The sequence below is a fragment of the Microcaecilia unicolor genome, chromosome 2, assembly GCF_901765095.1.
Source record: "Microcaecilia unicolor chromosome 2, aMicUni1.1, whole genome shotgun sequence".
In the NCBI taxonomy this organism is placed as follows: Eukaryota; Metazoa; Chordata; class Amphibia; order Gymnophiona; family Siphonopidae; genus Microcaecilia; species Microcaecilia unicolor.
This window is the reverse complement of record NC_044032.1, coordinates 383,747,171-383,761,829: the sequence shown is the minus strand read 5'-3', so window position 1 is coordinate 383,761,829 and position 14,659 is coordinate 383,747,171. Positions and strand designations below refer to the sequence as shown.

Below are 14,659 nucleotides of genomic sequence, written 5' to 3'. Positions count from 1 at the left end.
AGCAAGGGCAGATAGGCAAAGGAAGCATATTTCTAAAGTGCTACTGGGTGTGCATAGTGCTGCACAAACATATGTAACAGAGCCAGTCCCTTCTCAATTAAGCTTACGATCAAGTCTGATTGAATTACAAGGCTTGGAAAGGGTAGGTGTGGAAGTGGTAGTAGAAACAGGGAGGGAAGTTAGCTGATGCTCCTCAAAGCTCTAGGGCAGCCAGCAGTGCTTCTGGAGAGGAACTGAGAGACTGGTTTCTAATCCCTAAAGTCTACCAGCCAATTTGAAGACAGATATTTTAAAGAGGAGAGTACCAAATGTTTCCTTTCAAGGATGAAATAGAAGAATTAAGTTCAAGAAGGGCATTATCATCCTGACAGTGAATATGCTGGAGGCAAAGTTAGAGAGTCTTTGGTAGAAAGAGAGATTGGCATCCAGAGGTGCTGATGCTGTGGACTCCTTGCAGCTTGAAGTACAAAGAAACATTGAAAATCCTCACTAAGAAAGATGCTTAAATGCTAGTCACTTTGTGATCCACAAGTCAAAGGGAATAATACTCTCCAGTGTAATTCACTGATTTACTGAACAAATAAGCTGGTGATTAAGAAGGATGAAAGGGAGCATCAGAAACAGAGAGGCAATAAGGATGCAGCAGGAAAAAAAGAGTAGGAACGCCATCAGGCAGTACTTGGCAGCAGGAGCAGCATCCTGTCAGCTACTATTTCCTCCTCTACGCTATTCTGCCAGTCCCCCATAGGCACCATAAAAGAACTAGCTAGAATGGTAAGTAGCCAAGGCTAGCATTAGTCCATTGCAAATGAGACTCATGCATCCAAGATTGTGGCGGTCTCTGCCAAACTCAGAATTGCCACCATCATCTCAGCTACTGCACATTCCTCTGTCTTGCAGGCTTCCAGGCTCTCCTGAACTTCCTTCCCAAGCACTGCTCCTGCTGCCCTGGCTCTGCCTCCTATTTGTGGAGCACAGTATTTACAAGCATCACCAGCCACATCAACACTGTGGTGCCCGCAGGACCTACAGAGCCTCATTTTGTCAGGTCTCTCTGCCATAAGCTGGATCCCGGCAGCTCGGGAAGGAGCATAACACACTGCGGGTTAGGGCCTTGCAAACCTTTGCACACTCCACTCACTCACTCTCCTCCCCCCCCCCTCCTCCTGAATGCAGCTTTAGAGATATGTCTCAGAGATAGGGACAGACTGGAGGCAAGAAGTTGTTCCCTTGTCCCACATAGTTCTTCAACACTCCACTGCAGACTGCTGCCTCTTCTCAAAAAAGATGTAATAGAACTTGAAAAGATATAGAAAAGTGATAAAGGTTATATACCCTTTCAGCTTGGAGAAAAGATGAGTAAAAAGTTATACGACAGAAACTTATAAAACGGAAGTGGTGGAGCAGGTTAATACAGAATGATTATTTATACCTTCAAATAGTACTAGGACTAGGAGACACTGTATGAAAACAACACTTGCAATTTTTAAAACAAATTGGAGAAAGTATTTTTAACCGAACAATCAATCAAGCTGTGAAAGTTGTGGCCAGAGAGTGCTGTCATGGCATCTGGCACAGCTGGGTTTAAAATGGATTTTCCACATCCCTGGGAGGGAACTGTAAGGAATGGACACCCAGGTACTACCCACTGAACTGGACTGGCCACTGTTGGAGACAGGACGCTGTGCTTCACAGACCTTTGATCTGACCAGCATGTGTGTCTTATGTACTTGAATTTTCTAAAAAAGGCTCTTTCAGAGTTGCTTTTGAATGGGTTCTTTCAGTTAACGGATCTGTTTATTTGTCCTCATCACCAACACCACTGAAGTTGAACAGCTATACACCACACAGATTATTTTGTTCTAGAGCCAATGTTTTATCTCTGCTGGCAACTTTTACTTATGCATACCCAATGTCAGTATCTCAGGCCCCTGTAAAACAGTGTTTACCTGGTGTACTGAAAACTGATGAGAGACCACTGGATGTGGAAGACGTTGTCACTGACAATGTTGGGCTTGCTGTCCTTCACAAGAAACTTGAATGTGTCCATGGTCTCCTGAATCTCTTTTTCATGCAGGACATATCGAATTAGGCCCAGGTTTACATCCTCTATGCGGACCCAGTTAGAAAGATTGTTAATAACAATTTTACAGTCACACAGGTGCACAAATTCAGCATTGTTTACTGTTATCATTAAGGGACTCTTTGGGTGTGAAACAGATGTTGTAAAAACCATATGTTGCTCTGGTTGAGGAAGTTAAAATACTGTAAGCCCATCTTAGAACAAGATTTTTTAGATGTCAGATGGTGTTGTCACTTAGCAGGAACCCCTTATCATCAGACTGAAACAGATTAGTTACTTGGAGATCACTTTCAGCTTGAAAGCAGATCATGCTGAATTTTCTTCTAGCAGCTTAGAAAGGCACACTCAACATGGTGTAGCAGGTCCACTATCCTCCAAGGAAACAAATGCTACTGTACACTTAATCTAATGTTAAGATAAAGAAGACAATTTTGGAGCTCTGTGGCTACGTCCTTACAGGTCAGTTTTCAAAAGGAAACTTGGGCAGGGCAATTCTATAACCAGGCACGTATGGTTTGTGGATTTTACCTCCATAAATTTACAAGGCCCAGTGTTTACACATGGATGAATTTTGTGGCTCTGATCACGAGACCGGGCTTACAATAGAGTGGAGGAGTAGCCTAATGATTCATGCAGTGGGCTGAGAACCAGAGGAACTGGGTTTGATTCCCACTGCAACTCCTTGTGACTTTGGGGGAGTCAACCCTCCATTGCCCCAGGTACAAAGTAAGTACCTGTATATAACAAGTAAATTACTTTGATTGCAACCACAAAAAGGCAGTATATCAAATCCCATCCCCTTTCCCTTAAGCACTCTTCTGGTAGCCAGGGAGAATAGGCTAATTTAAATGAATAAAGATGTTGAGAAGCTACACTACTAAAGGTAAGTACAATGTTTTCTGTGCAAAAAATGTAAAGGTAACGTTAGTTTCCTGTGCGTAAGTCGCAAATGACATATGGAAGCCACCTTGGCAGACATTAGTGAGGTGATTTGCCATTGCCTTCCAGATTCATCTTCCTCACCCTGGCTAAGGTCAAGTACTCATTTACTGACCAAAAGTGGATGGATGGCTGAGTTGGGCAGAGGTTGGCTACCTGACAGAAATCCCACCCTAGCAACCACCCACAGAAGGTGAGCTCTCCACAAGGGAACCAAAGACAGGCAAAACAAACAGTGGATCCAATAAAAGTCCTCCCACAATGAGTGGACTCTTCCGAAGAAGCCTCTATGGAGTGGGAGAGTTCTAAGGCAGGGATGGCCAACTCCTGAGGGTTTGGAAGGGTATTGGAGCAGTTTATGTGCTATTATTCATCTGACCCACAAGGCATTTTTTTCTTCTTCAGACATTATTAGACCCCTGACGCAGGCCTTTACGGCCGAAACACGTCACGTGTCGGGTCAATCGTGTAGCTTTCAATAAAGACCTGGAGTATTGTGTTCAGTACTGGTCTCCGTATCTCAAAAAAGATATAGTAGAATTGGAAAAGGTACAGCGAAGGGCGACGAAAATGATAGTGGGGATGGGACGACTTTCCTATGAAGAGAGGCTGAGAAGGCTAGGGCTTTTCAGCTTGGAGAAGAGACGGCTGAGGGGAGATATGATAGAAGTGTATAAAATAATGAGTGGAATGGATCGGGTGGATGTGAAGCGACTGTTCACGCTATCCAAAAATAATAGGACTAGAGGGCATGAGTTGAAGCTACAGTGTGGTAAATTTAAAACGAATCGGAGAAAATTTTTCTTCACCCAACGTGTAATTAGACTCTGGAATTCGTTGCCGGAGAACGTGGTACGGGCGATTAGCTTGACGGAGTTTAAAAAGGGGTTAGATAGATTCCTAAAGGACAAGTCCATAGACCGCTATTAAATGGACTTGGAAAAATTCCGCATTTTTAGGTATAACTTGTCTGGAATGTTTTTACGTTTGGGGAGCGTGCCAGGTGCCCTTGACCTGGATTGGCCACTGTCGGTGACAGGATGCTGGGCTAGATGGACCTTTGGTCTTTCCCAGTATGGCACTACTTATGTACTTATGTACACTCATTATGGGAGGACTTTTATTGGATTCACTATTTGTTTTGCCTGTCTTTAGAAATCCCACCCTAGCATATTGAATGGTTATATATATATACACATACATGAGTGGATGATGTATATGAGTATGTGGAGTAGTTGTGTGTGTATATTGTAGTATGTTTGTGTGGTGAATGTCACAACTGTCTGTTTTTTTCCCTGTCTGTCTCTGACTGCTTTTCTTCCTCTGGGTCAAGCTAGGGATGAGACTGAGAGAGGTGGAGCAGTCACCATTATTCAACAGCTTCTAATTGCTTCTCACAGCAAAATAATAGAGATCTTTGGGAGGATTCCTTCATCAAAAACACTGATCCGATGTTTCTGGTTTTTGAAATCATCCGAGACATTCTCATTTTCTTCCAGTGAGGCAAAATTGATTTTCTGTCCCTTCTCTGGGGTTATCTAGTCCCACACAGACAGAAACCCTTTATAAATAGTTCCTTCCAGCATTCCATATTTTTAAAATGCACAGAATGGATCTTTATTACCTACACACACCAGCACTTGTATTAATACAAACAACTGGATCCTTTTGTTTATTGAATTGGGATTTATTAGCCAAACATGCATTTTTTAAATCTTTGAATTGGTCTGCCTAAAAGAAAGGCCGTGCTTCTATCCCACAGGTGGGTTTTACCAGTGACAATGGGCAAGGTGAAGGCGTTAACACATATATTTTCAGAGGTTCTTGGGAAAAGAGTAAGGGGGAATGTAAAAATGTTAGAGTGCACTTTCTTACCTTGGGAGAATGCGGTTACAGTTGCTCCAGGCTTCAGCTTGTTCTCTAAGTGGCCATGAGCAGGTCCATCTGTTATTTGGTAGATTAGCTGCTTGTCCTCGGTGTCAGGATCCATAGTCATTAGTTCCTTCTTGGTGATAATATTTGTTGCCTAGAACATGGAGGTACATTTTGAAAATTACTAATGAACAGGGAAGTACTGCTCCCAAGCACAGGCTGGCAGAGAGGAAACAAACTGTTTACAATAAATCCCCAGAAGAGGAAGGAGGGCCATCCCTAAAAATATGTCTATATGTATTTTTTAGTGGAGAAAGAGATACTGTAAGGTATTTTAAGAAGGAAATGGTGATGTGAGTGGTGATGTTCTTCCTGGCTGGTTAGCAGTTATTTACAAACCAAAATATACCAAAGCTGTTTACATTCCAAAATTATATACCAGACATAAAAGACACAAACAAGACACGACACAATAGGACAGGAAATGGCAGTTACAAAAGAATACAACACCAAAAAACCCCAGTGACGAAATAGGAAAGACAGCTTCATCCGAGATTCTAAACCAAGGAGCCTCTTTGTCGCTTGAGGGAGAGATGAGCCCCTGAGATTCCAATAACATGAGTGCATGTAGTTTATTTTTCCAATATCGTCTGGATGGTGGGGAGGACTGTAACCAGTAATTGAGAATGAACTTCTTCCTTAAGATGCAGGACTTTCTCACTAAGAGCTTTCCTCAAGTGGTAAGGCTCCCAGAGTTATAACAGAGCTGCACAGAATGCCTTCTAGACTGATCCTAATCTAATGACCCAAGACAGATTGGAGAAAAAAGAAAATAGCGGCCCAGAAGGACTTAATCAGCCGACAATGCCGCAAACCATATAAAAAAAGGAATTATCCGCTACAGTACATTTAAGACAACTGGGGGTATTCATGCTTCCCACATGAAATGCCTGTGTTTGAGAAAAACAGACTCTCTGCACGGTCTGAAAGTGACATTCCTACAACTCTACACTACCCCTCAGAGGGCAGCCACGATGAACGCAACTCTGAAAGAACGACCCAGATCCCATTCCCACCTAGTGGCCACATCGCCAAAATCTAAAGCAGAAGAGTGTTTATTAAGCTCCTTATGGAACCATGAAATAGAGGCCTGACCCATGGTGTCCCCTTCCAAGAACTCCCGAAATTGAGCACCAAACCTCAGCTCCAAACTCTGTTTGGACAGAGAAGACAAGTAATGAGATATTTGAAAGTATGCAAAAATGTCAGAAGGACCAAAGCTGCACCGTATCTGCAGATCCAAAAGGTAAAAAAGGACCTGTCCACTTTGCTCCAATAAGGAAACACTCTTGGCCTCCCAGTGCCAAAATATCCCATTATTCCTACCAGGAAAAAAAACTCAGCATTGCCAATAATAGGTAGGAAGAACTACAGGATGGCTCCTGGTTCTACATTGGAAAAATTTCCTTCCACAAATTCCAAGGAGGACTAAGTAATACACTCCTATGAAGCAGAAGTGGTATCTTCACTAGCTTTGCATAAAGAAGAAAATTAAGATGCCAGGGGTGAAAATAAGCTCTCTCCAGGACTACATTCTATAAAAGTAGATGTGCCCAGTAACTAGTTCCGAAGATGCTGTGGAGACAAGCTTGATTTTATGTTTTAAGATCTGGAACTCCCGTTCCTCCTTGCTCCTAAGAACCCAAAAGATAGTGCCACCGGTTTCCCTCCCAGAAAAACTTCACCAAAAGCCTTTGCAAGGTATGAAAGTCATGACAAAGTAAACAAAGGGGCATATTCGAACGGTGCGCCCAAGTTTTGCTGAGGGCATCCTCACAGGACGTCCCCGCGAAGGGGTGGGGAAACCCGGATTATTGAAACAGGATAGGCGTCCATCTTTCGTTTAGATAATACGGTCAGGGACACCCAAATCTCAACATTTAGGTCGACCTTAGAGATGGTCGACCTAAATGTTGAGATGGTCGTCCCCGGTTTTCGGCCATAATGGAAACCGAGGACGCCCATCTCAAAAACGACCAAATCCAAGGCATTTGGTCATGGGAGGAGCCAGCATTCTTAGTGCACTGGTCCCCATGACATGCCAGGACACCAACTGGGCACCCTAGGGGGCACTGTATTGAACTAACTGATGCACTAACTGAACGGAAAAAGCCCTTCCCTTACCGATTCAGAAAGGAACGGGCATGCATGAAGGAAATCGCATGCAAATGAGCTGCTCACTGTTAGCTCATTTGCACATGATTTCCTTCCTAAGGAGGGGAAGCCAGTGCAGAGCTGCCAAACATTATGCGTGGCTGCTCTGCGCATGTCAAAAACGGCTTCATGTATACAGACAAGCTGCGTGTATAATAGTCATCTACAACCTTAAATAAATTGCCATCTACAACCTTAGAAAAATGCAAGTCCAGGTGAAAATGTCCAAGCGCTCGTCAGGGACGTCTTTTTTTTTTTTTTAGAGTATGGGTTAAGGACGTCATTCGCTATGCCTCTGTCCCTGCAACAGCAGTTGAGGACATCCAAAATGTGGATGTTTCTGTGAGGATGTCCATGCCTGGATGTTTCTGTGAGAAAAATGTCCATGCCTGCTATGCCTCTGACACCCTCTTTATTTATTTGGATTTTGGATCAAAAGTAGTAGCAGTGGGATTTGACCTGGCCACCTCTGGATTGCAACACCAGTGCTCTAACCACTAGGCCACTCCTGCATGCCACTCCACTCCCTTGAAATCTGGCCATCCCTGTGGGAGGGGGCAGTTTAGGACGTCCAAAATGTTTGAAAGAAGGACGTCCATGCCTTCGCTATGCCTCCGCTGACACACACATACCTCCCCTCTCAGGGACCTGCAAATTGCTGCGATGGACCTGAGTATGACATTTCAGGCTGGCAAAAAAGTTTTTAAAGTTATTTTTTTTAGGGTGGGAGGGGGTTAGTCACCACTGGGGGAGTCAGGGGAGGTCATCCCCGATTCATCTGGTCAGTTCGTGCACCTTTTTGAAGCTTGGTCATAAGAAAAGATGGACCAAGTAAAGTTGCCCAGTGCTCTTCAGGGACGCCCTTCTTTTTTCCATTATCGCTCAAGGACACCCACCTGTTAGGCATGCCCCAGTCCCGCCTTCGCTACACCTCCGACATGCCCCCGGGGACTTTGGTCATCCCCGCAACGGGAAGCAGTTGGGGACGCCTAAAATCGGCTTTCGATTATGCCGATTTGGGCGACCCTGAGAGAAGGATGCCCATCTCCCGATTTGTGTCAAAAGATGGGCGCCCTTCTCTTTCAAAAATAAGCCTGAAAGTCAGCATGGAAAAAGCACCATATGATTTAAGTTGATCCTCTCTAACAGCGATAGAGGCAAGGAGCTCCAGTAGTCTAACTGAGCTCTCTTTTTCATCAAGCACTGCCATTTCCTCCCCTCACCCTCCCCACTGACAGTTTGAACTTCGTGGGTGTGGCTTGGATCTCTTTCAGGGAGAGAAAACTAACAACTTATAGCAGCAGCTTCAGAGAGCATTTTCCATCTCACAGATAGGCTGCAGAGAATACCTTCTCCTGCTTTAGACTTAGCCTGGCCTCAGAATGACATCCTATAGTATATCTCCTATCAAACTGAGCTCTCTTTTTCATCAAGCACTGCCATTTCCTCCCCTCACCCTCCCCACTGCCAGTTTGAACTTCGTGGGTGTGGCTTGGATCTCTTTCAGGGAGAGAAAACTAACAACTTATAGCAGCAGCTTCAGAGAGCATTTTCCATCTCACAGATAGGCTGCAGAGAATACCTTCTCCTGCTTTAGACTTAGCCTGGCCTCAGAATGACATCCTATAGTATATCTCCTATCAAACTGAGCTCTCTTTTTCATCAAGCACTGCCATTTCCTCCCCTCACCCTCCCCACTGACAGTTTGAACTTCGTGGGTGTGGCTTGGATCTCTTTCAGGGAGAGAAAACTAACAACTTATAGCAGCAGCTTCAGAGAGCATTTTCCATCTCACAGATAGGCTGCAGAGAATACCTTCTCCTGCTTTAGACTTAGCCTGGCCTCAGAATGACATCCTATAGTATATCTCCTATCACCTTCTCCCACTACTCCAACCAGAGTTACACCTAATCACACTGACCACCCTTCAACATCTTCTGTCCTTCTGTGACTGTTCTCTTGTGCTTGACTGCTTAAATATTTTAAATTTAAATGCTTTACTTTTTGTCTATTAGATTGTAAGCTCTTTGAGCAGGGACTGTCTTTCTTCTGTGTTTGTACAGCGCTGCGTACACTTTGTAGCGCTCTAGAAATGTTAAATAGTAGTAGTAGTAGTAGTTTTCATATCCTGAAGAAGTTTGTCCGCATTAAGCCTATAGAGCAGGTTTGAATAAAACTAATTCCAGCCATATTAAGGTGGGGAGGCAGTTGACTGTGCAAGACTACTACATTAAAAACCGAGGTCAAAAGTGGGCTAATTTCCTGATGGAAGAGCTTGTAAAACTTAATCATAAGGCCCTAGAGCCTTACCCAAGGGGCTTTGCTGGATCGCCCATTCCGCCTCCTCCACCTGAACCGGACCATTCAACACAGCCAGATCCGACTCAGAGACCTTAGGAAGATCCATAGGTAGCTGGATACTGAGATAGTGGAAAGACCCTTGTGCCCACCTTAAAGGAAAATCTGTGACCCACACTCAATGCAATGAATCCGAATTCGCCAAAGTCTCAGATTTAGTCAAATTAAGTTTAAATTTTGAAAAATCTCTGTATTCATGAAGACTTTCCATAAGAATGGGGAGGGAGGAACGAGGCTTTGTAATAAGTACTAACAAATCATCAGTAAATGCTGCCGTTTTAAACACAGTAGATCCAATACATACGCCTGGTATCTCCACATTATTCTGAAGCTCTCGAAGCGGGTCAAGTGTTAGGACAAATAGAAGGGGCAAGAGGAGGCAGCCCTGGTGCGTACCCTGACCAATACGAAAAGGTGCAGAGAGAATACCATTAGCGCAAACCCTAGCCTGAGGGTCGTATATAAGGCTCAGACGACCTGAGAAAAGAAATCCTGAATAACACAATCCTCCAGTATGCCATAGAGGAACCCCACCACTTTACCTGGTCAAACGTTTTTTCATTATCAAAGCTGATCAACAAAGTGGGGGTTCCTCCAAAGCAGCCACTATGCATCGCAAGTTTTTAGATATCTCCTGGCCACAAGTAAAGCCAACCTGTGGTTCTTCAATCAGTGAGGGAAGAATCCTGGCCAGCCAATTGGCCATAACCTTGGCCAACAGTTTAGTTTCATAGTTTAACAAAGTAATAGGGCGGTACAACTCTGGCTGATCTGGGGGTTTAACAGGTTTGAATAAAACTATAATTTGAGCCATATTAAGGTGGGGAGGCAGTTGACTGTGCGAGACTACTGCATTAAAAGCCGAAGTCAAGAGTGGACTAATTTCCTGATGCAAGAGCTTGTAAAACTCAATCCATCAGGCCCCAGCACCTTACCAAAGGGCTTTGCTGGATCACCCATTCCACCTCCTCCATCCTAACCGGATTGGAGGGTGGCCAATGTAACGCTGATTTTTAAAAAAGGTTCCAGGGGAGATCTGGGAAATTATAGACTGGTGAGTCTGACGTCGGTGCCGGGGAAAATGGTAGAGGCTATTATCAAAAACAAAATTACACAGCACATCCAAGGACATGGATTACCGAGACCAAGTCAGCACGGCTTTTGTGTGGGGAAATCCTGCCTGACCAATTTACTTCAATTCTTTGAAGGATTAAACAAACGTGGACAAAGGGGAGCCGGTTGATAATGTGTATCTGGATTTTCAAAAGGCGTTTGACAAGGTACGTCATGAAAGGCTACAGAGGAAATTGGAGGGTCATGGGATAGGAGGAAATGTCCTATTGTGGATTAAAAACTGGTTGAAGGATAGGAAACAGAGAGTGGGGTTAAACGGGCAGTATTCACAATGGAGAAGGGTAGTTAGTGGGGTTCCTCAGGTGTCTGTGCTAGGACCACTGCTTTTTAATATATTTATAAATGATTTAGAGATGGGAGTAACTAGCGAGGTAATTAAATTTGCTGATGACACAAAGTTATTCAACGTCGTTAACTCGCAACAGGATTTTGAAAAATTACAGAAGGACCTTACGAGACTGGGAGACTGGGCGGCTAAATGGCAGATGACGTTTAATGTGAGCAAGTGCAAGGTGATGCATGTGGGGAAAAAAAGAACCCGAATTATTGCTATGTCATGCAAGGTTCCATGTTAGGAGTTATGGACCAAGAAAGGGATCTGGGTGTCGTCGTTGTCGTCGATAATACACTGAAACCTTCTTCTCAGTGTGCTGCTGCGGCTAGGAAAGCGAATAGAATGTTGGGTATTATTAGGAAAGGTATGGAAAACAGGTATGAGGATGTTATAATGCCGTTGTATCGCTCCATGGTGTGACCGCACCTTGAGTATTGTGTTCAATTCTGGTCGCCGCATCTCAAGAAAGATATAGTAGAATTGGAAAAGGTGCAGCGAAGGGTGACTAAAATGATAGCGGGGATGGGACGACTTTCTTATGAAGAAAGACTAAGGAGGCTAGGGCTTTTCAGCTTGGAGAAGAGACGGCTGAGGGGAGACATGATAGAGGTATATAAAATAATGAGTGGAGTGGAACAGGTGGATGTGAAGCGTTTGTTCACGCTTTCCAAAAATACTAGGACTAGGGGGGTATGCATTGAAACTACAGTGTAGTAAATTTAAAACAAATCAGAGAAAATGTTTATTCACCCAACGCTTAATTAAACTCTGGAATTCGTTGCCGGAGAATATGGTGAAGGCGGTTAGCTTGGCAGAGTTTAAAAAGGAGTTAGACGGTTTCCTAAAGGACAAGTCCATAAACCACTACTAAATGGACTTGGGAAAAATCCACAATTCCAGGAATAACATGTATAGAATGTTTGTATGTTTGGGAAGCTTGCCAGGTGCCCTTGGCCTGGATTGGCCACTGTCGTGGACAGGATGCTGGGCTCGATGGACCCTTGGTCTTTTCCCAGTGTGGTATTACTTATGTACTTATGACCATTCAACACAGCCAAATCCGACTCAGAAACCTTAGGGAGATCCAGGCAGGAAAGATAAATCTTGCTGTCCAGGTCAGAGTTAGCAGGTGCACTACAGAATCGTGCAATAAAGTCCTTCAGAATGCCATTTATGGATTGATCATCATGTGCCAAGCGTCCCTCTGAGTTGTTAAGAGTGGCAATTTTACTCGGGCCTTTGCTCCGTTTGACCTATTTGGCCAGTAAACTACTACTTTTGTTAGCAAAGCGATAAAGGCAGTATTTATAATAAGCCTGTGTTCTGTGTCCTCTGGGCATTATGATGAAGAAGCTAATTTAAAGCCTGTTGGACCTCTAATAGTTGAGTCTTAATCCTCAGAGATGGTTGGATCCCATATTAAAGAAAGGGGAAAAACCCAGGGTCCTTATATAAGAACATCGGAAAGCTCCATAGGTTACCTACCCCAAGGGAGAAACTTAATTGTAGGCTCAGTTCGACCCTAGCATGGTCAGATATCATAAAAGGACCTATCAAAGCCTCAATCACAGAAGACAATACCCCCGAGAGATCAGTAAATAGTTGATCCGGGACATTGTGGAACGCACCCCAGAGAGATGCGTGTAATCTCTATCTGTGGAATGTACGGTCCACCACACGTCCACCATGTCCAGGGTGAGCAAAGCATATTTATCCCTCTCTGGACTCTTGCCAACTCCTGCCCTGTAGGATGGGACCTATCCATGGCAGGATCTGCAACATCATTAAGATCCCCACCCAATAGGACAGGGATATCCACAAAGGAATGAATCTGCCTAATGAGCTGGGGAAAAAAGTATTGAGGGCATAAACATTACAAAGCAAAAAAGGAATGCAGTCTAATGTCGCCAATGCAAGAACATATCTACCTGCTGGGTCTTGGACCACCCTCTATGTGTCTCCTCCTGTATACCTTTTCTGATTAAAATAATGATGTTCCCCTTTCTACCCAAAGCAGGGGAATCATAAACGCTACTCATCCACCAGTGGCAAAGCTTATCATGCTCTGAGGCACAGAGGTGAGTCTCCTGCAAAAAGGCAATTGAGCATTTTTTTTATTATTCAGGGTCTTTAATATTTTTTTGCCTCTTAATGGGGGAAGAGACACCTCCCACATTCCAAGTGACAAGCTTAAGTGACAGTGTCAAAATAAAAAAGCTGACAGAGCAAGTGATAATCAGTAGAGTAAAAAAAAACCTGAGAGGGCGCCCTGTTCTACACCTTCCAGATCAAATAGGATAGTCATGTACCAAAATACTCCAGTCCTCAGACAAAGACAGGAAAGATATCTACACAGAGAGATGCCCCAGTGAATACCCAGCCCGCAACTCTATACCAATGAATCCATCCCACCTCTCCTTTGTCTCCCCACAACTTCCAACTTACCCCAATAATCCATGCACCTATTTAACATACCAAAATGTACAACCATCATTAAGGGTCCTGAAAGTCGCAACATGGAATAATAAACAGTATCCCCTGGAACTCAGAAGAGCTGCCAAAGGATAACATACCTGCCCAGCCAGTCCTTAAAGTGAATGGCCAAAAGAGACCCAGAGTCCTCAAGAGGGAAACACACAAATTGAAACCAAGAAAACCAGCCATATTTCCCCCTACCCCCAACAGACACTGCTAGCACCTTAATATCCAAGGCAAGAGGAAAAAGGGGGGGGGGGGGGGTGAGAACCACAGCTACTACAGGCACTAGTCTTTGCACAGAAGTTGCATATCTCCAAAATGAACAGGTGCAACAAAAGGCTCCAGAAGAGCTGTCTAACAGGTGACCATGTTTAAGCCTCCCTTATAAGCAAAGCTGAGTCAACTGCCGATAATGGGAAGTCTACAGTAGGGGTGTCAAGAACTGAAATAAACAGTTGGATATGGAGAGGCCTGGCACAACCAAAATCTGGCTGAGCCACGCCTTGGTCATCAACCGATGATAGAAAACTGCAAAGAGTCCCGTTTCTCACCCTCCAGCTTGAACAAGAAGGCCCCTCATCAGTGGCAAAGGCACGGAAAAATGGGGCATGAGCAAAGGGTAGAAGCCACAGTCCGAGTAGGAGACAGGGGCAGCAAGCAACAGTCTCCCGCTGTTCATCCCTAAAAGCACTCATGGAGAACTGAAATCATGCCACTACCAGACCAAGGGCTCAGTAGTCAGCAAGTGGGTCAGATGTTCTGACGTGGGTTGGACTACCAGCTGGCCCACATAAGTGGTTGCTTCAGGAATGTTCTCAAAATACTGCTTATTGCAGCATTCCATTACAAGCGCTGTGTCCGAGGAGACAACGAAGCACGCTTACTCTCACCACGGTCTTTTTAAAGACCTCCTTTTGTTGAGGATTTGCCTTCATCAAATAGTTCTCAAAGGCATTTGGCATTAAGACTCCTGATGCAGGCCTAACGGCCGAAACACGATGTTGTGTCGAGTCTTTACACCTCAATAAACATCTTTATTATTATACATCCTTTCAGTCTTTGGAATCCTTGGTCGTCCTCCCACTTTTATCTCATTTCTTGTTGTTGTCCGTGGGGCGTCTAGAGTTCTCCGCCTTCTGGCGGATTTTTTTCTCTTCTCTCAAAATACTGAATACATCCATTTTCACTGATTTTGAGTCTCGCAGGGTACAAAAGGTTGAAATGTACCTTGAGTTTAAACAGCCTGG

The 14,659-nt window shown here is 44.2% G+C and overlaps 1 protein-coding gene across 1 annotated transcript in view; it reads right to left on the bottom strand.

Moving 5' to 3' along the window:
* FRAS1 (Fraser extracellular matrix complex subunit 1) overlaps positions 1–14,659 on the bottom strand; it is a 689,426-nt gene that overhangs the window by 70,694 nt on the left and 604,073 nt on the right. The window contains 2 exon segments of the mRNA XM_030190549.1: positions 1,950–2,109; positions 4,898–5,048. Coding sequence (XP_030046409.1) covers positions 1,950–2,109; positions 4,898–5,048 — 311 coding nt within the window.